At 40.8% G+C, this 25,380-nt stretch overlaps 1 protein-coding gene across 2 annotated transcripts; it reads right to left on the bottom strand.

Moving 5' to 3' along the window:
- Positions 1-3,169: 3,169 nt before the first annotated feature.
- Positions 3,170-21,081, bottom strand: LOC117212045. 2 transcript variants are annotated; one of them, XM_033456500.1, is made up of 5 exons: positions 20,915-21,081; positions 12,826-13,162; positions 10,247-10,403; positions 9,394-9,751; positions 3,170-8,633 (listed from the first exon to the last, which is right to left on the bottom strand). In XM_033456500.1, the coding sequence occupies exons 2-5, from the start codon at positions 13,160-13,162 to the stop codon at positions 6,468-6,470; spliced, it is 3,018 nt and encodes a 1,005-aa protein (XP_033312391.1). In that variant the 5' UTR covers positions 20,915-21,081; the 3' UTR covers positions 3,170-6,467. The 2 variants fall into 2 exon arrangements, with proteins under 2 accessions (XP_033312391.1, XP_033312392.1); XM_033456501.1 differs by lacking the exon at positions 20,915-21,081 and adding an exon at positions 13,362-13,382.
- Positions 21,082-25,380: the final 4,299 nt, after the last annotated feature.

Here is a 25,380-nt window from a genome sequence, read left to right as displayed (position 1 = left end):
CCGATTACAGACTAGCTTAAAAACACCACCGATCGAACAAACGAATCCTCGATCTTGCGAAATCTTGGATTCGATATCGAATTTTCTCTTCCTCTCTGTAAAATCGAACGTCGTCTACCAAATATTTTCCTCTTCGAGTTTCTTTACTCTTCAAAATCGCTTGTAGAATAATTCGGACCAACTATCGATCCTGCAACGATTAATCGCTGTTCCCCGAACGAAGAATTTCACGAACGTTCCATCGGCCCATCTCGCGGTGCACAGCGTGACAATGTCGAATCAAAGCCGACAACAGCTCATCGTACGTTCGGTTCGCCCGAGGTTTCTGTCGTTGTTGGTCGGACGAGCAACTGATCCGTCGCGTCGGATGAACCGACCGTCATAAATGACCGCGCCACCTTTCAACCCCACTCTATGCAGCGTGGTTCGCCACTATAACACAGCCCCACTCTCGTTGCTTCTCTTGTACGATCATCCGATCATCCGATCATCCGATCGTCGCACGTTTTCCCCCGGCCGATACCCTCTTTTCAACTACTTACGCGCTTCACTGATTCGGGATCGATCCACCATCCGATCTCGACGCTTCCATGCTACGCTGTATTCCCGATAAACAGCCGTGTATCTATAGAAAATATCACAGAGTATTTCGTGTCGCGTATCATTGTTTCGCACGATTAAACGCGCTTGCCTGCATTCTTGCGTCGCTCGAATCGAAGAACTTGGAGAGCACTTGTTGCTACATTGACGCGTGTATGCTACTATATCGAGGAATGCATATCACTATGGCCATGTCTATGGCTATCACTACGACTATAGCTACGGCTGTGTCTATGGATATGGGAGATGGGGGATGGGCGATGGAGAAGATCGGATCTCAAGCCTGTACAAGTACAATTCTTTTCGATATATCGCGTTTCATTCGACTCAACATCTATATCGGGCAATATGTTCTGCAGTATCGTTTGTTTCTTCTTTGATTTTTCACAATTTTTAAATTCTCCTTCTCGTTAATCTAAAATCGGTTTAATCTATAACAGTTTACCGGTGCATTGGATCGTTGCTCTCTTCATAGTACGAATATTATATTGTTTGCGACGTTCTTAACATTTTTCTTCGTCGTCTTCTTTTCTTTCTCTCTGTAACATCTTCTCGCCATTATAGGACAAAAGTATAACTTCTTGATAGCGTTACTCGATAATTTGCATAAAAGATTCTGTCGCCGGATTCTTTTACCGGCTTCCAAACATAGGACATTAGTCGGCAAATTAATTAATTAGGAATACACGTATACACAGACTCTTGCAATTGTTTGACAATTTCGCGACGCACAGTTTCCCAGCCATAAGATACGCGCAATTTGCAACGGAGATACTCGGATAGTCGGATCTTTCAAATGATTTAGCGTAATATATCGTTCGCAACGATGCAATTTGAAAGAAGCAATTAATTAACAAAGAGGACATTGAAAAAGAATCGATCTTTGCGTAACCGTTTTGCTACCAATGTTGCATCGTTGCATTCGGCCAACACGTATCTTTAGCACGCATCGAGCTCCGTGCCCGATTAACAATTTTCTATGATCATTTCAATGGTCAAACAATTTTTTCCAGGCTTTTTTTTTCTTTAATAACTGTAAAAACTATACTTACCTTTTACAGTGTATATGTATACTTGGTGTTTTCTCTCGTCGACAGACCAACACTTTCTGCTAGCTTCTAGTCGGATAGTCGAATCTATCTGCAACGTGTTTGATCATCGTCCTATCTTTATAAAGAAATTTCTAACTAAACAACGACCGTTATTAATACGTGCGGTATCTTGTTTCAATTCTATGCAGAAAATTGCCTTAAAACGTTAATGGTTCGTGGTTAAAGCATAGTAACACATTATATCGTAACAAGAGAAAATATTATTGGAGAGTAGCTGAACTACGTTAGAAGAGCAGATGTCGGATATCGGAAGTTGTATCGTGTTACTCTACCTTCTACATCGCGATGTTTTACAAATCTTTTTTTTGCAAAAATGACAAATATATACGTTTCGCTTATCGGCGATTCATCGTGCCAAACTATCGTCAAGTACGTGAGCGAATTTTTCGGTTAAATGTCAACCATTTAGGATATAACTGCGCCCGTTTGTCATAGAAAATGGGCGCCCTCTCTTGATCTTACGATACGACGTTGTTACATCTCGCAAACGACCAAACACTTTCTACTCAATCTCGAAAGAAATTTCACCGCATAAACACCGTATCGTACATCGTAAAAGAAAGGTTTTCTTCGATCCAGTTGCTTTTTACCAAGACAGGAAAATCTTTCGACGGTTACTTAAGTGGCATGTACGTATTACGCGCGATTAGAATGTTTTAACAAATTTTTCTTGTTGTTGTTGTTACTCGTATTCGTTACCAATTGTGATCAAAATGAGAGTAATTTTTATCGCAGCATAATATATAGCGTAGTATTTTTGTGCTTGAAAACTTGTATACCTAACAATGTAAAAGGTGCAAAATATGGCCAAAACGATAAGAGACCGGCATAAAAACAATAAAAATGAGAAACCATTCGGAAAATCTACTTTTTTTTTTATACGCGGGGAAATCCTCATGGACGTCCCCCGACCCCTCTGCCACTCTTGGAAGCGGCGGGGTAACGTCGGACTATACCAACTAAAAGCCCACGGTGGACCACCTGTCGCTCAAGTGGGATGCCCCGGCACCTTTTTCCGATTACTGCCGGAGCACTCTTGCGTCTTCTCCTGTCCGAGGCAGTCGTTCCTTGGTTAGTTCGGACATTGGGTGGGACCATCCCTCTCAACGACATCGGCTTGTCGGCCTCTATGACTACCTGGGACGGCGTAGGGCCGTCCTTCGGCACGGAACCCTGCAAGGGCGGGATGTACTCACCCTGTCCCGCTCTGCTCGTTCCTTTACGAGCATCGCAAGATCTACTACAGTTTCTTTATAGTATTGTAAATGAGCGTGTAACACGATAGCTCCGTTAATCTGATTTTATAATTACAAAGAAAAAGGTAAAGGAAAAAAATTAATAATTGTATTGCTACTGTAATACAGATCGTCCTCGATTTAAGCGGAATTAGTAATATCTGATAGTTTTCCATATAAAAAGACAGTTTTCGTAATAAAAAACGAAGAAAGAGAATATGTCATAAAAACAAAAGTTTTTATTACTCTTTAATAAAGATAGAAGAAGAAACGTGGAGTGCGAATATCCTATGACTTTGATATAGGTAGAAGCTAAAAAAAAAAAAAAAAAATGAAAAAGCTTAGGTTTTACATAAAATTGATGAATTTATAAGTTAATTTTATTCGTATCGAATATCTGATATTCTGTAAGCTCGATATATTTTGTATTATTCGCAAAATAATCTTTTCCAGCAATAGAAAGTAGTTTACAATATATTCCTGGAGAAGTTTCTTGAAAATTTGCCAATTTTCAATATAATTCGATTATTTTACATAGATGCGTAGCAAAAGTGTTAAATATCGTTAATACGGTCATGGTGGTTTTCAATGGTTACAAAGGTTCTCGAAATGCGCCACCGATCGTTAAGAAAGCGAATTTGTCGCGTGGTTAGTCGTAGATTCGTTTCTTCAACTCGTTTCGGGTTAACTCGTACGTCATGATTGGATTCGTTTCGCCAAATTCTACAGTTTCACTCGTCCAATAATCTCAGATATTCTTACCCTGTTCGACGTTTCTCGCTTTTTCCATTTACAGAATTCGAGTGACAAGTGGAGAGAATGGCTAACCGTTGTTCCTCCAATGTATCGACTGTTCATTATCGAGATTAACGTTTCTTAACGCCTGGCGAAAAATAAATAATCAACTATTAATATCAAACACATGCTTCCAATCTTTTACATTCTTTCAACATATATTCCATTCACGACTCAATTTTAAATGGAAATAAAACGAGCAAGAAAAACAGTCGATTTATCATACGGATAATAATTTCTTCCGTTGTCTCGAATTAAATAAAAAGCTCGGGTGTTCGTGCTTCGATGATCCAACAGTCGACGCATTGAGTCGCAAACACGCGAATGCTCGTTCGAAAATCTGTCGATATTCGTAATCGTAGAGAATTCGTCGGGAATTCGTAGAGATATCGTAAAGAAGGCGGCAAAATTGCCTCTTCGATCTACCAAATGCGAGAAGGCAGTGAAAAGTTTGATCATCCTGGACGATATGAAATTAAGAATAGATATTTCAAACGGTACAATTAATAGAAAGGTACAAAAATAGGAGAATAATGCGACATTCGTCGAAAATGCAAATGTCAATTTGAAGAAATCTGGATATTATAACAGAGGTTATATAGTTTGTAAGCCGTAGATATCGAAGGGGCACATTTTCAATGTCCACTGCTCTTATCTTCACTGTGATCGAAAAAATCGCCTTTTTAAATCGCCCATTAATTTTTTCCCAATTTAATCCTAAAAATTTTTTCTTACTTGCAATTTACCTCTTTACATATTTCACATATGTATTTCCAATATTCAAGTACTTTTTCCAACGATGCTTCTAACTCTATAATCGTTTAAAATTTCGATACTCGTTTCGAAGCTACGAAAATTGTAAAAAGTATAATCTTTTTTACATCTTGCTTGCAAATATTGCTATCTCGTACGTGGCAATGTCTGTAGTTGTTGCCACTTTGACAACTATCTAGACGAAATACGTCGAGGAAATATCTTCAGATACGAATTAAAAGATATTACAATACAAGGTTACTAAAAGTCTTTCGTACTCGGAAAGTCTGGCTTCTCCGGGACCTCTTTAAAGCATCGTTCAGACTAGTCAAGCCATTTTCATTCGAAATATATGTATCTCTCTACGTTTCAAGCAAACTTGAAGTTCTTTCTGCAAAAATTGACTCGAAGGGAACGACAGATGTTTGCTGGATCGTGTAACGTTATTTCCAGTTTTACTCTCATCACATTTGCCTCGAGTCTGAATTCAATGACGGTGAGCATTTATAATCGGTCCTTTCTATACATATTCTCCTCGGATGATTTTTACACTTTTTAATCTTCTGTAACTTATTCTTCTAGCGGAAAATGACATGCCCGATGTACCGAGATTATTAATTCGTATCGGACATAATAATTAATTTCTCGTTCAGATAGATCGTGTCTCTTTCTAATACCGCTTTTCAAAAGCTTTAATAATCCAACTTTTACATTTTGTTTCGTTACGATAGACATTCCAGGAAACATCGCCTCCTTTAAGTTTAAGTCTAAGTTTCAGTTTAAGGCGGGCGATCACCTATTTTAACGCACACGTTTGCGTCAGAAGCAGTTTCGTTCCATCTCCTAGCTGAATGTCGCATAACGACGAGCAATCGGTTGTACGACGTTACGACAACGTTCGTATATGTCGTACGTCGTAAGTCGCACGACGACATGGAAAACGATCGGTGCGGAAAGAGCCGTGACAGTAGAAAAGGAGAGCGAGTTGCCGAGGAAAAGATCAACGTGGAAAAAAAAGTTGTCTTTGACGTCGTCGGATTGATATCGGTCCGACAACAAGCAAACCACCTTGCTTTTTGTCGCATCGTTTCACGACCCTAAACATTGATCGGATCCCGGGCACTTCAGGGTGGGGGAGGGGGGAACGCACAACGTACCCGTACAGTGGGATCGCTTTAGCCTTTGTATCGGTGAGACGACACTAACGAGGCACTAACTTGCAACGGCGAAACTCTTTCAAATACATTTTTATAGTATCGTGTTTTTAATGAAATTTTTGTTAACAGAAAATTTAAAATAAGTCGCGAAGGAAACAACCGTGTGCTGTGTCTCAGTTAGGACGTGATCAGAACCGATGCATCGCTGCGATACCACACAGCCCCCCGTATAGCGGTGAGACCGCTTCTGACGCAGACGCGTGAGTCGAAAATAGGAAATTCCACTCATAAATGTGTTAACAGAAGCTTAACTAACCTCGACGAAGCTTAATTCGGATATCTTCTCAATCTTCGATTCGGCCTCTGTAATGTAATATTTCTAGAATGTACGCTATCTTCCAATAAGTATTCGGTCACGTTTACACTATCGCAAAGGTATAACATGTGCACACGTGTGTAGACGTTCGAGATCAACAGGTGAACAGATCAAAAGATGTAAAGAATTCATTCAGGGTTCTTTCGTTACGATATTGAAAATGTAAGAGAAACGTAAATCGTTCGATGAGATTGCACCAGGCATCCAAATACTTATAAACAATAGCGTATCTGTCTTCTATTTCCTTCTCTATCCTCTCATAATACTATACTTAATCAAACTGGCATGATTTTTCCTCGATAACTTTCGATCCGCATAATACTCGTAACCTCTGCCATAATGATCACGTGTAATTTCTTATAACAACTCGATTTCATAAAAACTCGAAGAAAGACGTTGGAGAGAATGGAACACGTAGGCGGGCTTCTCTTAAACATCTTCATATCTGCATCTCTGGCTCAGAATCATCGTGGAACCAGTTGGAACTCCTCTGACTCTCGGTCACGTGCACACTGTTCACTTCCCTCTCCATGTATCGACTCGATCTAGTGGTGGATGATCCTTGCCTATGATCGTCGAACGACGTCAGCACCTCCAGACGATCGTTTCTTCTCACCGCTCTGGGCGTCGTCTCCACAGAACTGGTTCCCTCCTCCTCCTCCTCCTCTTCCTCCTCCTCCGCTGTCCAAGGCGGGAGATCCAGCATGCCCGAGGGAATTCCCCAGTGTTCGGTAAATTCTGAACCGCTTCTGGCCAAACTTGGCTGACTCAAGGATCTCACCAGCGAATCTGCTCCCTCGAACGAACTCAAACTCGTCAAGTCGTCTCTGTCCACTCTGGCAAAGTCTCTCACCGTCATCTCCGACATGGACCTAACGTCCGCCTCGCTAACGCCGCCTGTGCCTCTGTTACTCGATGCCAGTCGACGTAAACGATTCGACTGGCTCATCGCCGCTGTAGACTGTGATACCTGCAGTCTGTGGCTCTGAGTATGAGCAGAACTACCTCCATCGCTCTCGTACTCGTACAAAGTAGGCAAGGATGATCTTCTCGATCTGGTATCCCATTCAGAGGACTTGGACCTCTTATATCGCTGCCCGTGATTCTTTCCGTGGGTAGAGCACGAAGCGGTACCTGGCTGTGTTGCAGGAGGCCCCAAGATTCGGATGATCACGTCCCACTTTGCTGGAGAGAATAGATGGGCATATCTGGTATCTTTTCGTATCAATTCGTAGTCCTCTTTAACCACGGCTTCTGTTAACAGGGTCCGTAAAGTACTGTCCGTGGTAATTATCTCGCGCCATTTTGCTCGTTCTCCGTCAGTGAATTCGGAGGCATAACGGGGGTCCAAGACACGAGATAGTCTAGAGAACCAATCAGCGTCTGTTTCATCGATGGAACGACGATGGGTGACTGGAGGTGGTCTGCAAGGAATCTCGGCTCTAGCGGTATACGTAGGCTCTATATTGATGTCCAGTTCCTCGTCAGCTGGCCCGTCCATCTGACTGCCCGTTGGCTCATTGGTAATCGTCAGATTCGAGTTGGAACTAACATCAGAAAAGTTTTCCCATTCTGGAGGAGGCGGTGGCAGATTCTCTTTAGGATAATTCCTGATAGTAACGTCCCACTTAGGATCCGGCGGTGGCGGTTTAGTTCTATACTCGGTCACCTGACGACGGTGACGTTCCACATCCTCGATAGTCTTCTTCTCCGTCACTGTCTTTAAAAACACATCGTCCACTTCGTGCGTGGTTATCTCTGGCCGCCTAGGAGCGACAACCTGCGGCTCCACCAAAGGCTCCGTCACTTCCTCGCGGAAGAGGCGATGCTCACGATGCTGAACAGCTGTGTGGGTAGTAGTGACTGTTGGAACAATTGGAGGAGGCGGCGGTGGAGTCGGAGCTAGGATACTAGCCACTCTGTACTTGGCGTGTGTATGATCAGTTACTTCGGTCAGAGAACGTGTCTCGGTTAGCTCGGTGTTCAAGGAAGTCAAGGATCTGGGTCTACGAATTTCATGGTGTTGCAAAGGAGGCTGTTCTATGGGAGAAGGCGAGGGAATTCGTTCCTGAACGATGCTGGTGCTGGTCGTGGTGTCCCTCTCGGCCTGCTTCCTCAAGATTCTCGAGTAGACTGGAGGTGTTTGCTGCCTGGAGATGCTGGACGTGGGTGGAGCGCCTCCCGGAGGTCCATGGAGCTCCGGAACGTAAGAGAATGTAGTCATCCTGGCCGGGGGACTGTCAAGACTGCGCGTGAGGCTAGATTCTTCCTTTTCGAGAATCGTGGTCAGATTTCTTTCTAGAGCGACGCTTGCTATGTCGGATTCCGAGGGTAGGGGACTTGGAGGAGGAGGTGGCGCTCGCTTCACTCTCATTTGAACGTCGAACTTGGGTTCGATCGGCATGGCTACCATATGGCGAGGAACTGCGGTGCGTGAAGCGTTTGCCGCTGTCATGGAAGACGTTTCCACTTCTGCGGCAACTGTCTCGGAATAAAGGGAGCTGGTGGTACGAATTTCTTGGCGTTGATGAGTCTCGTGGTGAACAAAGGCTTTGTTGTCGTAAGAGCCGGCGGATGAAACTGGCAGAGAAGGTTCTTCGTCCACCTGTAAACAAAAACGTACCATTTCCATTAATTCTCGGGTGACATTTCGAATGAATTTCCAAGTTCTTCAGATATTTTAGTAATTAGACTGATTAACATACGCTAATTATACCTGTAACTTTATTTATGCGTATATACTAGTGTGACATGTAGTATGATATTTGTATACGTGCATAGAATATCGGGTTGATGGATAAATTTAGTCTTTAAGTGCCATTTCTTCGAAACGTTGTGAACACAGTCTTTGAATCGATCGTACGAAAAATTCCGTTCTTAATGACACGAACGGTAATCTCGTGGAGATTTTCACAGTTTCGCGTCTTTGTAAAAGATAGCTATATTTGCAACAATATGCATGGATACATACGTAATATAAAATAGAAAAAGAACGTTTTATGTAATATCTGGAAGATGTTCGCTCTATCCTTGAGCATTTTTCCTTGATTTGTCGATCTATGAACTAATTTTAATGAAATATAACTTAAAACCTGGCCAAATAATAATAATAAATACGTAGATAGGAGAAAGAATCTCGTGAAAATCTCGTGAGTTGAACGATTCTCATAGAACGAGTCATAAGATGACAGACAGACAGACAGACGTTGACAGTGTCGATTATTATCAAGTTTCAGCAGAATAAAGTGATTATGGTAGGGACAGGGACCGCGTCTATCGAAACTCATGCTAATTGTTATTCAAAAATCATACGCGTGTTAATCAATTCCTCTGTCTGTATCCATTTTCCATACGAAACAACTTACCTCGGAGCTCTCGCTCGGATAATCGCTGGGTAATGAATGGTCGATCATCAGATTGGCATCGCTACCGGTGGTGGACGGAGGTGCGTGTAGAAGAGCATGAGCCCTAGGTATCTTCAAGCCCTCGAACATGGTGATGTTGCTTAGGGAAGAAGTGGAGAGTTTTGTTATTTCCGAGCCCGAGCCACTTCCGAACGGATGTCGGTGGATCACGCGAACGTTTCTTCGTTTCAAGCACATGTACGAGCAACCGAGGCCAAGTAACAGCAACGAAAGGAACAGAATCGCGCAGATGATGAGCAGGATCTGAAATCCTTTCAACGGTGGTTCGGATGGCGGGACTGGCGCCGGGGTAGCCAAGCTATGGACAAAGATGTTTTTCTTTTTATCGGATATTTTTCAATTACGCCGGGATTCGCAACTTTTAGAACGTCAGAGCGGACTGTATGACGAATAAAAGGCGATCGGAACGATCGGTGAGCGAACACGAAGCTGCAAATTACCGCGAAGCTGGCTAGATACCTACACACCCGTATACCTATATTCTGTTTATCCGTAGCCTGCCATGGTTTCAAATTGAACGATTCTTCTCATAATTGTTATTTCAAAAAGAAGAGAACTTTGATTCGCCCAGTTTCTCCAACCAGTTTCCGCGAATTCCAATTACACACACGAAATAACGTAGCTAAACGCGCGGCGAATAAATCGTGGAAAAGTGAGTTTGTATTTCGATTTCTGGCGCGGGTAACCGAGATTTCGGATTCGGATCGACTTAAAACCTTGAAACATTCTTTTGGTCAGACCGCGTTAAAAGAGAGAAAGATGATAATTGAGAACGGCGAGGGAGTAAACTCACATGCTGGCCGGAGGAGCCGGCGGTGCAGGTGCCACAGGCGGAGGATACCTACAAACTATCGTAATAACTTCGTCGCCGTCCATTTCGAGGCCAGGATGGAAGCGAACTACAACGTTGTTTGTGAACACGCGTTGAGGATCCTGCCTCGTGCCGCATCCTGCAACATCAACGACCATCGACACTGTTAGATCGACTGTTAGAAGCATCGTAACGATCGAAACATTTTCTAAACACAACCTGCGATTCGATCATACGACGGCGCGCAACTCGCCTGCGCCTCCTCTGTAGCCTGGCGCGACCACAAAAACCGATCGTAGCAGGTAAACGAGCGGAAACTGAGCGCTAATTGGTTCGGAGCTGGTCTCCAAAAGGCCTATAAAACCCGGTGATTGTATGCAAATGCGCGTTCTTCTTACAAACCTTGTTACAAGCCCTGTCACAGCTTATCGACTTTTCATCCTCCTCGACGAGCAAAGGATACGACGCGATACAAAAATTTGACCTTGAATTTCAAAACGAAGGTGAATTTTGTACATCTGCAAAGGTGTGCGCTCACCTGCCAAAGCCATGACAACTAATTTTGTTACCCTCTATACGCGTTACATTGCGTTAGATATGCGCTATGCGCAGACACGTCGAAAAGTATAAATGAACATACTTTATTCTAATTAATTATCATTATGCAAAGAACCCAAAGAAAATGTTACTTACGCCATGATTCGACTCGTCTTCGTTCCCAACCATAGACAGAGATACCGAGAAACAGATTTCTTGTCTATTGGCTTGCACGAAATTGGAAGCGTTTGCTTGGCTCGCGAGATACGACCACTATTTTTCTATCATTCTCGAGTCGCCTATCATGCGTCCAGTGATTCGGGTAATTTCGACGCGCTCGTGAGGCGGTGCTCCGCTTACCTCGACCAGGTTCGGCGGCCCGAGCGTACATTGAACCGGCGGAAGTTGAACGGCGGGCGGCAAGTGTTTTTCACCGATGATCGCACGACCGCCGTTGGACTCGACGAACCGCCGCGGCTCGTCGAAAATCAAACTGTCGCGGATTTCGAAATTCGAACACCGTCTCGTCGCCGAGACGAAGCTTCCGCGTTTGGCTCGCGCGGATTTGAAAATTGCCGCGCCTCGCTATATCGACATGCTCGAGGTTTTAACACTCGGAAACTTTGCCTCTGTACTTACTCGTACGCGTTTATCGCTGTCGCGCTCGGCAAAATTCACGCCAACGTCGTTCTTTTCGTTACTCTGGTAATCTTTACTAAAGCACGTGTGTCGTAACAACAAACTACAGTGCCTTGGCTGTATCTCGTCTCGTCCACTTCGTATCATTCTCATTTCCCTGCTAGTAAACTTTTTCTCGCGTATCGTTTATGGATTACCAATGATACGTTCGAATCGAAGAGATAATCTATTAACAATTTTGCAAATAGTTGCGATAGTTTTGTCAAGCGCTTTTTCTACATCCGTGAAAACGCGGTTATATTCGACGGCGTTGTGGCGTTGTGTGTGAAACTAGATCGCCGCAAATAGATTAGCTGTTGCTTGCTTTCCGCTTATTATTATTATTATTATTATTATTATTTTTACCATTATTATTATTATTATTATTATTATTATTATTATTATTATTTCTATTCTTTCATTATTCTTTTTCATTATTTTCGACAATATGGAAGGTAACGAGATTGGTTCGTTTGATTTCTGGACAAGAATAATCTCTGCACATTTGCAAATTAGCGGCAAGTAGCCAATCGTCGAAACAGAGTCAAAGGTTAATAAATCCGAGTCTAATAGTCTATCGTAGTAAACCTGATCGCTTTCGATGCCCGAGTGATAGGTCTCTTAGTATTTTTGCTTGGTGTGCTGTTTTACTTTTCGTTATGTCGATTTTCTTCGTGTATCTCGTATACGTCGTTGGTACGGTATTTGGTCTGGATTGCGGGTTATGTAGTCCATCCAGTATCGGTCCTCTTCATAGGGCTATTAATTTAATGGTTCGTTCGATCGTTTTCCACGAGGAATAGCTCCTCGTAGCTGGTGCATCGTCCAGATTCGCTACGAACGTTTGAAATTTTTGCTTCTATCGTCCCAGCCGACGTAGGTTTATCAGTTTTGTGAGTTCGTTAACGATTCTTTTATACTCGATAACGCGGAGAAATCGCTTACAGGCAAACAAAGGCGTTCCTCTTATATTACATCTGGCTGCCAAATTACACAACTACCGTCTTTCAGCTCTTAATCGGTGTATTATTGACTATTGCGGGCCAATTAGCAGTTATAATTAAAAACGAAGATCATCGACATCTTGGATTCGAATCAGTGAAATTTTTCTATAATCAAGTAGTATTAACCAACTAATATTAATTATTCATTGGCTTTTATGACCGTATCGGAGAGGCTAGCCCAAACTCGGATACGTCGATGATGGTCCCTTTCCTTCGACGTTCTTATTCGACGGATTCGAGTCTAGAGACGATCAATGTTGGAACCGTTTTGCCTCGTACTTGAGCTCGTCATTACCAGAGTCTAAGAAGAAGAGAGAAAATAAAAGAGATAGAACGACGTACCTTTCAGAGGCAATTCCAACTTGGCGCTGGTCGATCCGCGTCCTTTGAATATGCAGGCACTGTTTCGATCGAAATCAGCGTACGCGACCCCGTAAAACGGTTCCTCGAATTTCAGCTCCACCTGCATGCTCCCTTGACTGCAATTCAGGTAGGCCTTTGTACGATTCAGAAATATCATCGACGAGATGTCGTCCAATTTTGTTACTTTTCCATTTAACACTGTGCTGGGCGGCAAACCAGGCTGATACTCGATACTGTTTCCCTGTGACGCATAATTACTCTGAGATAGCGCTAGAGGAAGTGCCATCCAGAATACGACCAGCAACCTCGACAGCATCTGAAAAACGATCAAAAGAATCCTTTATGTACCAATGATAGAATATACGAATAAACTTTGCTCGATAGATCGCCGACAACGGCCTTGTCTCTTAGCCAAATTTCTCACACTACGGACCACGTAAACCTCATTTACGTAGAACAATTCCTCGATATGATTTTGGTTTTGGATGCTTGTAACGGCAATGTCTGCTGCTGACGACAGACAGCACTGTTGCAGTCTCGATTGTGAGACGATATTTACGTGGACAGAAATATTCGGATGTTTCCACGAGTGCGCTACTCGTATTCGGTACATTTACGATTACTTTCACTGCGTACTTTCCCAATTACCAGAAAAATAACAATTTTTGCCATTACATAGACTCCGCCTGATTAGTTACAAAGTATAGCCAGATCATAATGGACTCGGACGAGTCTGCTACTTCTCGCAATGAAATATTCTACGAGTTATTTATTTATTTCAATTATAACTCGTAATAATAACGCAGCCACTTGTCAAGAGATCGCCACTACCACGTTATCTATTCCTTTAAATCCCACAACTTTTATTCGAAACGTATGAAAACGTATCGTTTGAAATAACAAAGATACTTGAGGTGGACAAAGTTGGTGGCACACTCTGTATACATATACATGAAGTTTCGTGAGTCACCGTGTACTTAAATAATCGCTGGGACTGTCGTTCGAACGAAAAGTGCTGACTGATCGTAAGTGCGCGCAAGTGGATAGAACGAAATCATCTTGCCGATCACGTTCCAAGTGAATGAATCGGACGGAGCCGTCGAGCCTGTATTATTTATAATATATGTACATACATGCAGTTTTCGTGTAGAAGACGCGTACGTGTTCGTAATCGGTAATTCCAACGAGGAATGTCGCGACACACCTATTCTACGATTCTCTGTTCTCAGTGGTATGTAAGTGGTGGCGAGCTCGATACATATCGTCCAGTCCTCGATATCGATTCCGTTCTAACTCTTTCTCAGCTTTTACTTAGATACACAGCGGACAATGTCTGGATAACGAATCGTTCTAATATCGCATACAATATTGGCACGTTTCGCGAACAATGTCGTCTCTTATTGCGCACCATGAATTTCGAAGAAAAATCGGCCGACGATCGTCAAAATTTATAATTAACGATTCGAAGCGGCAATGCTCACGTAAAAATCGGTCGCATTTAATTCGACGACATTACGAAGAGCGTTTAGATGCTTTGTTATTCGAAAAATTATCCTAATAATCGCGTTTTTCGTTCTTACGCTCGAACGAGGCTTCTCCATTAGGCTATGCTAAACCGTATTTACAATATGAATACAGTGGGAAGATGACGCGAGTTGTACGACGATACGCAAAGACAGAGGAAACAGACTGCAAGAAACTGTCGGTGCGAAGGGGAAAAAGAAAAGCAGTCGTGCAACGAGAGCAATGTCGTTAACAGCTGGCACGGTTGAAAGTCTAGGAGACAGACAGGCATCGAGCCTTTAAAGTCGAACCAGTATCCGAAGGAGAGACAACGTCGCCTTGTTGCGCAAACACTCTACTTTCACTAGCCACGCACAAGCGAAACTCTGGCTCGTGCATGCGCCCGTGCCCTTGCACGATCCACGCTGCGAATCGATCGAAATGTGCCACGAAAGGATTTATATAACTCGTTAAGCATAGTTCTTTCTACGGTGTACAAAAAGAGGCTCTATAAGAGACTGGGAAATTTCATTATTTTCACCAGCCTTACGTAGCTGGTAGGAAAATAAATGAAACGTAACGTACAACGTACAACGTAGATAAATGAGATATAACGAATAAGAGATACGATATAGAATAAATAAAGTAGAAAAAATATGTCAGCGATATAATTGCAACGATGAAAATACGTATACATCACCGATAGTGATATTTTTATAAAGTACAGCATGTCCTTAAAAAATCAGTCACTTGCGATTTAACGCTTGTGAACTTTTCGTCCTGGAGTCTTATTTTGTAAAAAAAAGAAAAAGAAAATTCTGATACAACAGAGTGACAAACAGCTCGTTTTAAGAAAGATGAATGTGTCAATTGCCTGCAACTGCAACCCGGATCTTGCCTCGGGAGGGAATTAAAGTCAACTCGTTTTCGTAAAAGTTGTCTATGTAATATGCGCATATATTTATTTGTAGGATTATTATTTCGAACTTGGATCTGTAATAATTGGGAATGGCATTTGTATATTTCTATGTTAGCGTTGCCAGTCATCTCTCGGCGGCCGAATATAACTATAACCCATTAATTTGCTGAAAAATGACTTTTACTATTTAACAAGCAGCTATCGATTTCGCATACGTTCCAAAATTTAAACTGTTATACAATTTCATTGCAAATACGACTTTCTTATTTAATATACATTTAGATAAACTATCTTTGTACTATCTAGCAGCAATGACTCGATTCGAGCGAAAGTTGCGGATACTCCCTTTCGACTTAAAACGGTACCGGTAATTACTACACGATTTAGATCCGAAGAACATCGTTCAAGATCACTGTCACAGTACGAACGTGAAACGACTTGTCGCGTAGTATACAGGCTACGTGTATACAGCTAGAAATTGTTGCAAATTTCAAAAAATCTATTTATCTACTATGTCTAAACAAGTAGCAAAGACGATAATATCAGGCAAATTATTCATTAAGTTTCGCACCATAGTATATAATAGGTATATAAAATCTAAAACGTGAATTTTTCAATACAAGTTGCTTCGTAGATTTATGTGGAAACACGTCACATAAATATAGCGATATGTTTTTTCTTATAAGCAAAATTAAAAATATCAATTTCAAACTACAAATTGCCGCGTACGTTGTACTTTTAAATGAAAATACATTTTTTTGTTATCGCTACGGATATACACTCTTGTATCGAGGCCTAGGCGGAAACGGGCCGAAAAATTGAATCGTCGCTAATTGTGAAAATACGCATCTCTGTCTGTCTCTGAAGAACGCCAACTTCGTTCATCTTCCATGTTGATTTTTCACGTTTGTTGATTAGACGCGACTCAATTTTCCCACTCTCAATTGTTAGTTTTCTCCGACAAGTGTCGAGAGCTGTTTGTACGATCGTGGTATTGCGCAGGAAACATATAGAAAGGTTCGAAGAACTGCGAAGAGAACACGTGCTGACACGTAAGTAAATGGCAATAACAGTCTCTTAAAGGTGAAAATCTTGTAAAAACTAAAGTGTGTGATCTCATGTTGGAAGCTGCAGGAAGCACAGAATTAATTCGTTTCTGTTTATTATTTGCTTTTTACTTCACACAGAAACACGCGCGCGTACAGTGTCTCCTTTTTCTACGTGTAAAGTGCAAAATGCGTTTTAGCCCGTAGATTACTATCGGAATAAACTAAGCGCTTAAAATGTTAATTATGTAAATAATTTAATGAAACGTTCGTTAGCTTTCATTGTTGAGAGCAATCGGAACAGAAATCGAGATGAATAAAAGAAGAATTTTTTCTACGAATAATACACGAGCACATACCCACAGATATTCCTTGAAAACGGAACTCGTCATTTCGTATCTGACGTAAGACCAGAAATATGGCAAAACCTAGCCTAAATTCTCGGTATATCTATTTGCAGTGAAATCCGCACACAAAGACAAATACTAAAATATTTAACACCTCTCAAACGTAACACTCTATAAACCGTGCATAAATCTTCCTTAACTATATTTTCCACATTATCGCGTCGAAGATTGTTAAAAATAGCTTGATATGATAATTTTAGTAATAATTTTGTCCCTTATAATTTTAATAATTCAATACTAGAATTTATTAGAAAGACAAATTTATCATGCGATATTTTACTTAACTCTATCGCTTTCTTTGAATCATTTTCGATCAAGTTGTATTTTTCTATTATTAAAAACGTTGCTAAAAAGAGTAATGTAAAAGAATCGTTATCGTTTTTTTCGTTACAATTTTCTATTAAGACGGATCTTTCTTCGAGCTGCGTGATGCGACGTGAAAAATTTGTCACGTTTGTATAATGAAAATTCTAAGTAAAAGTAAAAGATCGTTATAATCGTTTATGGCCTATCTATATAATTTATATCTAATCTAGATCAATGTATACCATAATATCTGGCGGAACGCTTAAATCAACGTTTAATTTTCCTTTCCTCTTTCAACTATCGGATAATCTTCCAAAAATACGACGAATTATTAATACTATGCTGACAGAAACGGTAAAGAAGGAATTCATATTGCTATGCGATATAGACTGAAATTGCAGAAAATGCACAACCGTAAGATCTTGCGCAATAAACCATTGTTCGATCGTGATTCAGTATTGTACACGATCACGATTACCATCTGCATAGTAGTCCAACGTATAGAAACAAACAATAATTAATCATTAGCGGGTTGTTAATTGAAGTTTCAATTACTAATAAATGTTCGATAACATTTTACAAATCGGTTGCAAACATTACAATTTAATACATCACACGTGCGAAAACAGAATCATATATTACATTTTATCTTTTAGATCGCGAAAAACTTTTCAAACTTGCCAACTTTCCATACAATTAAACATTTTCGAACATTTCGAGTATATATATGCTATGGTATATGCTGCGATATACAATATATGCTATCAAGGATATTTTTATATTAGAAAATTCCGTAAGTCGTAATTAATATTCTAATAAGTAAAAAATTTAGTAAAAAATTCTGCAAATTCTGCAAAAGTAAGATCGCAAATTTTATGTGCACGTATTTTCTCTGTTATCTGCGTTCCTTCCAAATTACGTTTTCGTACAGAGGACATTTATTTTACATATTAAACGTGAAAGCGCTTCAAGTTTAACATAGGATTACAAATATTCAAAATATATACATATATTTATACGTTTGTACATATAAATGGCGAAAATACATATACCATTCGATCCAACTAATAAAACTTTCTTTGGCGTTTTATAAACAGTTTTATAAAACAATGGAGATTATTTCCATTTTCATTTGAGAGTATCGGCAGTAAACCGTGAAATTTGGGAGTATTAGTCTTCTGTTTTTCTTTCTTGTTTCCTTTTTCTAGATTTCGGTATAGGACATGGAAAATCGGTAAGCGACGACGAAATATTACAAACAATTCCAACATCGAAGCAAGAAAAGTAGTCGGCGTTGAAAATTTCATACAGGTATTTCATATAGGTATTATAGGTCAGAGTCGAAAAATTGCTTGCGATTTATTACACAACTGAGAAAAATGTAGTAAACAGGAGGATACTGGTCAATCGAAAACGATAAATTCTTACCGCGAACGTGTGACTTTAAGAAAAGCGTAAAATTCATTTTCGGCAGTATGACACACCGTTCCGCATATATATGGTATATGTGTATATAACGTAACGAACAATGCGTTACATAATAATGTCCACATTTAAAGCAGAAGGAAACCACCTTTTACCACGAAACACACATGAAAAACGTTTATACTTTGCACTAGAGGACATTACTCGATGGAAAATGACGCAGACCTTTTTTCTTTTTTTTTTATGAAAATGATTCTTTTTTTTTTTGGATGATCCGGATTGTTCTTGGTATTGCATACTTCCACGACAAAAGGAAAGGAAGAGTAAGCGTTAAATTGCCAATTCAGGCCGAAATTAGATACTGCAGAGCAATTAAAATGAAGACGATTATATAGTTGGAAATACATTGACTTAATAGATGAACAAACAAGTGATCGTAAAGCCACAATCGCTTGTGAAAATGTAATATTCCAACGGGGCAACGTAGGTGGATAACGAAACGTGTAAGAGACTACTTTGAGAAAAAGGAATATTTTAGTAGGTTATTTTGGTACGGCCAACGGGATTACTCGATCTTATTATAATGGAAAATTATTAGGTAGAATTAATAACAGACGGTTATAGGAGTATGTAAGGCAATTCGAAAGTGTTACAGCATTAAAAACACTGTATTCAACAAAATAGGGAAATCGTTGTTCTAGATATATTAAAAAACAAGATATATCGCTTGCAAAGCTCGTGTTGGCAATCGTACGAAGCAAAGAAGTGAGCGGGAAATATTGAAAATCATTTTTTTTAATACTTAAATAACGTGGCTGTTTCGTTCAGTTTTCTATAATAAAGTCAAACTATGTAACATAACTATGCAATAAAGATCATTGAGCATTAAAATTTTTATTTTATCACGTAGAAACATTAATTGCAGAAACATTAAATTTAGATAGATAGAGTACGCTATGCTTTTGTCGCGGACTGTATTTGGACTAGAGTTAACTTGCACTCGTATAAGTGCTTTTGTCTCTGACTGTAAATCCTCCTCGGCAATAAAACTGCGAAAGATGAATAAAATCGAAAGGCGAAATATCAAGGCCCGTTCAACGAAGCGTCACTATTGGCCGCGGCCTCTGTTTCCATCTCTAGCTGGAGCTAGAATTGAGCAAGCGGCCGTGCCTTGTACCAATGACGTCATCCCCGGCCGATCCAAGATGGCGACCGCATGTGTTCGTCAGGCAAAATCGGCTAGCGGCCACAAGCAGGACCGGTTTTCGACGGGGGGGGGGGGGAAGAACCCAGACTCGGTCGGCTCGTTTATCCGCGCGGTTTCGTCGTTTTGCGGCCGAAATGTAGAAGCTGCGAAACCTCTGCTGGCGGACCTCTTCGCATATAATATCCGAGGACACGCACACATATTATTTCTCGGCTCGGTTACAAGTACGAGCCAGTGTCGGAGCAACCGGATCGTTTTTCCACGTTGCACGACCTCTCCGTAAACGATCGAGTCGACAGTGAAAGTAATTAATCGCTACGCGCGAATAACTTTGCTCGTACTTTAAATATTCCTTCTTTAAATATTCCGCTTACAGTTTACATTTCCTTTTATATTTTCATATCGGCGATATTACGAATCGACGACGATAGGTTGGGTTATCGACGGTAGATACTCGCACGGTCGAAGCAAATTTCGCCTGTTTCACGCGAATATTAAATTATGCGAAGGAAGATTAGCTTTTTTTAAGAAAGTGAAAACTAAAAATGCGAGCTTCGTGGAAGGTATGGGATTGTCGGCAGTGGAAAATTACAGAGAAAGAGAAAGAGAAGGAGGTGAATGATCGTGCGGAGGCGTGTTGAGTGTCACTTGGAATTCACGAAACTTTCGACGAGCAGTATGCGTAGGGTTTTCGATCGTACGTGGGTGTCGCTGATGCTGTCATCCGCAAGGACGAGCCTGCCGTTTTCCACAGCGACAAATCGAATCGGCGTGTGCAAGCAGCCGTGTCGAGGTCGAGTATGCCAATTATACGGATTTCTACCTATACTTTGCCGTTCTTCTAGCCTCTACGCCTATAACTATATGAAAGTCTATCGATTCGTCGTATAGATCTACGCTATAATCCATCACCATGGTGTATCACGTCGTACAAGGTCGAACAAAATCGAACAAAATCGAACAAAATCGAACAAAATCGAACAAAATCGGACAAAATCGGACAAAATCGAACAAAATCGAACAAAATCGGACAAAATCGAACAAAATCGGACAAAATCGGACAAAATCGAACACAGTCGGACAAAATCGAACACAGTCGAACAAAATCGAACACAGTCGAACAAAATCGAACAAATGGGCGAAGAAACTACGGAGAAACCACTAATGGCGTTACCACAGTTGAAAATGGGAAACGTGTAACGTATCACGAAACTGTTGCGTGTATATAGGAAGCGTAACAGGTAGTTACTCGTACCTTGTCTAGCTGGTCGTTGGCAGCGTGCAAGGATGCGGTTGTGTAGCACTCGCGAGGCTCCCGGAGCGAACGGTACGCTCCTGAATTCGAGAGTTTGCACGCGCAGGTAAATATCGTGCAACACGATCGCGCGGACACGACTGAACTCACTTTCCAGAGGCAGCGTTTTACCTGCGACAGGGGAGACCTCTTAACACAGCCAGTTCCACAGAGAGGTTACCCTCACTCTTTCTTACTCTTAGCCTTTGCGTGTACATGCACATGTAGAAACGTGTGGATGCGATAGCTACGAGCGAGAGTGTGTTGGTCGCCTTCTTACGGCTATCCTTCTTACGGCTATCCTCCTTACCTACCCAACCACCCACCTATTTACGCCTGCGAGTGCGTGGCCTTATGTCGCGCTGCAAGACCTCGCAGAAGCTACGTACTTTTGCTCTTACTTCTCGGCACTTGCTCTTTCAGCTCTGAACTTTGCGTTCGATACACTATATCGATCATACGGTACATACTTTTTCACCTAAATTGCATCGAAGAGGCAATCTTGTCATTTTTGATTAACATTGACGATTGAAATTTTGTCAGTTTCGTCCTCTATGCTGATCAAAGATAAAAAGCAACGGTTACTTTGAACATTTCAAAGTTATCTTTTCGTACACGACTATTTTTTCTTTTTTCTTTTTTTTTTTTTTTTTTGTTATTTTCAATCGTTAGATATCATCACCGTTCCAAAGTATGTATTCGGCTTGTGACAAAAAATAATAAATGTAGGTGTAAACACCGTGGTCGAGGCCACGGACAAGATGTTTCACCAGTTTGTTCTGTATTTACAATCATATTCTGGTTGCCATTCTGGCTCCATCGTTTATCGAGTTACCACTATCAGTATCAGAGTTAACAGTATCAGCGTTGATTGGAATAAAGTATCTCATGTTACGTAGAATGTGTTTTCTAATTATACAGTGCGTAAAACGAAGTTGTATGAATTTCACAGTGCTGTTGAAAATCGCAAAAGAAGCCGTATTCAAATATTATACAAGAAAATGCAAAGATGAGCGTATAGAAAAATTCTTGGTTTGAACGATCACGCCTTTCCATTCGATACGTTTGCCGCGTTATTGGATATCACCTGCTGCTCGGACCATGACAAGTTCCTTTATCGTAGAAAATGAATCGAATACATCGAATGTATCGTGAGAAGTCGTTACGTCAACTTTACCGAGAGTTATTTGTTTCGTGAATGGAGCAAAGTCCAGCTCAAATCGGGGGAACAAAGTAATAGTTGGAATGGACGAAGAAAACACGAGTATAATAATAAAGGACGAAGAATCTTGCTGGACAAAACGTTTATGCATCCAGGTAATCGTGGACAGCTCGTCTGAAACATTACTCCGCGTGATTAACAAATGGATTAATAAATCAGGTTTCATAAATATATCGAATCAGTGGAAATGATATAATCGTCTGTTATAAACGTTTAACCGTGAATCAGAAAACGAACTTCATCGATCCAGATAGTAGGGCACATAGCCAACGTATCGAAAGTTGTTGGCACGAAACTAGAGCTAATATTTCAGGATATGGAAATGGAAATTTTTCCAATTTTTATCAATAGCGACTGAGAATAACGTTTAAGCTTATCTCATAGATTTTCTGCCGCTTTGCCGTCACTTGTTTCGCAGCTGTTGCCGCTCACCGCTCGCCGCTCTCTGTATAATCACGGCCTTACGCACGAATAACAAGTGCGCAGAGTTCGATGACTTCGACATGAAGATTCAAAGTATCCTTCGAACGTTTGCGGATACACTCAGTTCTTTCAGTTTTTTCTTCGCATTTTAGATCAGTCTCGTAACTCTCTGTATCCGGTTTTGCCATACGTCCGTAAATGGCAAGCCCAAGACCATCTTCGACACCCACACCCAAACTTTTCTCTTCTTCCCTTTTTTTGCACTTTTCTCTCTCTTTTTTCTTTTTTCCTTCTTTTTTTCTTCTCCAGAGGGGAAGAAAGAAGAGATCGAACATTTTCGTTAATAAACGATCGTCGTTATTTAACACGTATACAAAGGCTGACGAAACAGCTTGTTCGAACAGCTTTACCGTTAGCGAGTAAAATCTCAAATGTAAATTGAGAAACGTACGTAGAAAACATTGACGATATTACAAACATATACTTGTCAAAAGAAGTAGCGTACGCCGTAAATAGTTTGCACGTGGAGTAACACGTTGAAGGAAAACAACGCCAGGAGGTTCGAAATCAAAGATTACTTTACTATCATATTTAGGGAATATTCTTAACCTTACGATTTTATTATTTAAAAAGGGAGATGAAACAGTTTATGCGAATCGTCGTGTTCTTCTGGTCGTATATCGTACAAATAGTATAATTTTATCGTACGATTATGACGATTAGTTTTATAGTGAATTTTTGTAAACGTCAAAATTGATGTTTCTTGAAAATTTGACAATGTTTTATATAATACATAAGAACATGAACAGTGTTTATAAATGTTGAAACGTCTTCGTAACCACTGTATATTCGAACGTATTCGAGGTATATCAAGGTATTAAAGTATCGATATCTATGAATAATCCATGTTATCAGCCGAATGTCCCGATCTTCACGGTTTTCACGGTTTTCTCATAGCCATCGTTACCTTCTTTTGTACATCTGCTTTTAGCACCGTTGCATAGTGAACGCAGCGTGCGATAAGACAAGTAGTTTAGCGTATGTTACATGAAATTTCAAAAATTTCAAAAAATGAAAAATTCAAAAGTGTATAAAGAATCGATCGTTTCGAAAATCCTACCTTATAATTCGCGTCTAAAAACTTTTTGCCGCTTTGTCGTACTATTCGTTGCAGAGAATAGCTCACGATTAAACAGTTTATCCAAGACTTTCGGTTTGTCGTCTTGCCCGGTTCCTACCACTTTTACATGGCTCTTTGAAAAACTCCCTATTAGTCCTGATATGGCCTCGTACTAGCTTTCGTACGAACCATCCGCTCCAGCTACCTTACAGACAGCTCGTTTCAAACGCGTAATCTATGCGCGCTCGATCCGTTCACTTTCGACGTCAAGTCCGTCGACGATACGAACTTGAAACGTAACGAGTTACTCGAAGCATTCTATCGTACACACGCGGCGTTCGTCGCTAGGCCCGGAGAGAAAGCCCGAGAGCAAGGAAAAGGAGAAAAGATAAGAAGAGAAAGATGGAACGGCAGCGATTACCATACCAGCGTTGCATAGGAGAAAATGACAGTGCAATGAAATTGTGGCACGAAGGACCACCCGAACATGCAGAGTGAACAGTGAATATGCGTGGGCAAGCGATGTAAAGGATCCTTTAAATGCCAATGCTCTCGATCAGATTACATAGAAGAAACGCGAGTTTACCTCTACCTCCTTCTTCATAGCCGCCATGTTTCGCGGCTGTTGCACGCGACTGATGGACCGGTTGCTTGAGTCCTCCTGCTCGCACTCCTCGATATGGCCAGCTATGTATAGCAGGTCATTCTGATCTTCTCTTCGATCTGCCGTCTGTACAGGGTGCGTCAAAATTCTACGCCTTGGTGTGCTGCAGATCGATGTAAAAAGTTGCCGCGAAATTGACCCCGACCTTGAAACTCCGGATCGAAAAGTCAAATTTCTTCTGATTCTATCGTGTTCGACTGGTCTTTGTAAACGTAATTCCGATCGATGCCGTAACTTTGTAATCGAACTTTACTAAACATCGTTTCCGGTTTTTTTTTTTTTCATTTTCTTTTGCCAACAGAAGGATCGATAGAACACGACGCGAGTAAACAAACCTGGCCTTTTGGCCTCGAATTTCAAGGTCAAGTCGATCTCGCTATAATCTTTCTAGGTCGATCTTTGTCAAACCGAACGTGTAGAATCACGCCGTAGCGGTCCTGACACTTTCTTTCTCAACGCTCTCTACACGTATATCGCATATATGTACGTACAGTTTTCAAGTTTTAGTTTAAATCGTTGGAATTTCAAATTATTTAAACGCGCGTGTAGTATTTCAGATATTTTCTAAACTTTGTTTCACATTGATCACGGTGTTCTTATTTTATTCCTTTCATTCGTTTCCTTTATTGTAATTTCGAAATTTCGAATATCTGCGAGTTCATGATTTATACTAGAAATTTTCAACGAACGCAGTATTTAGTTTCGTTGCTTTTTGCTTTTTCCTTTTTGCTTTTTGCTTTTTGGTAGACTTGGCCTAATTAAAAGAGGAAACGGAAACGTTTATTGCTAGACACAACGAAGATGCAGAAAATTCAACGGGTCTTGGTAAATATCATTTCCTCCCGCATAGCATGATAAACTATAATATATTTATTAAATTACTTTCTAAAGGAAAATACATTTGCTTCAAGAGTTGCCGTTAAAAGTTATTCTCGCGGATTCGCTTTACATTAACACAGTCTTTGCGAAAGAAAAGTGATTCAGTGATTCTCCTTGTT

Source organism: Bombus bifarius, unplaced genomic scaffold, assembly GCF_011952205.1.
Source record: "Bombus bifarius isolate JDL3187 unplaced genomic scaffold, Bbif_JDL3187 scf7180000008267, whole genome shotgun sequence".
Classification (NCBI taxonomy): Eukaryota; Metazoa; Arthropoda; class Insecta; order Hymenoptera; family Apidae; genus Bombus; species Bombus bifarius.
This window is presented reverse-complemented; position numbering and strand designations above follow the sequence as displayed.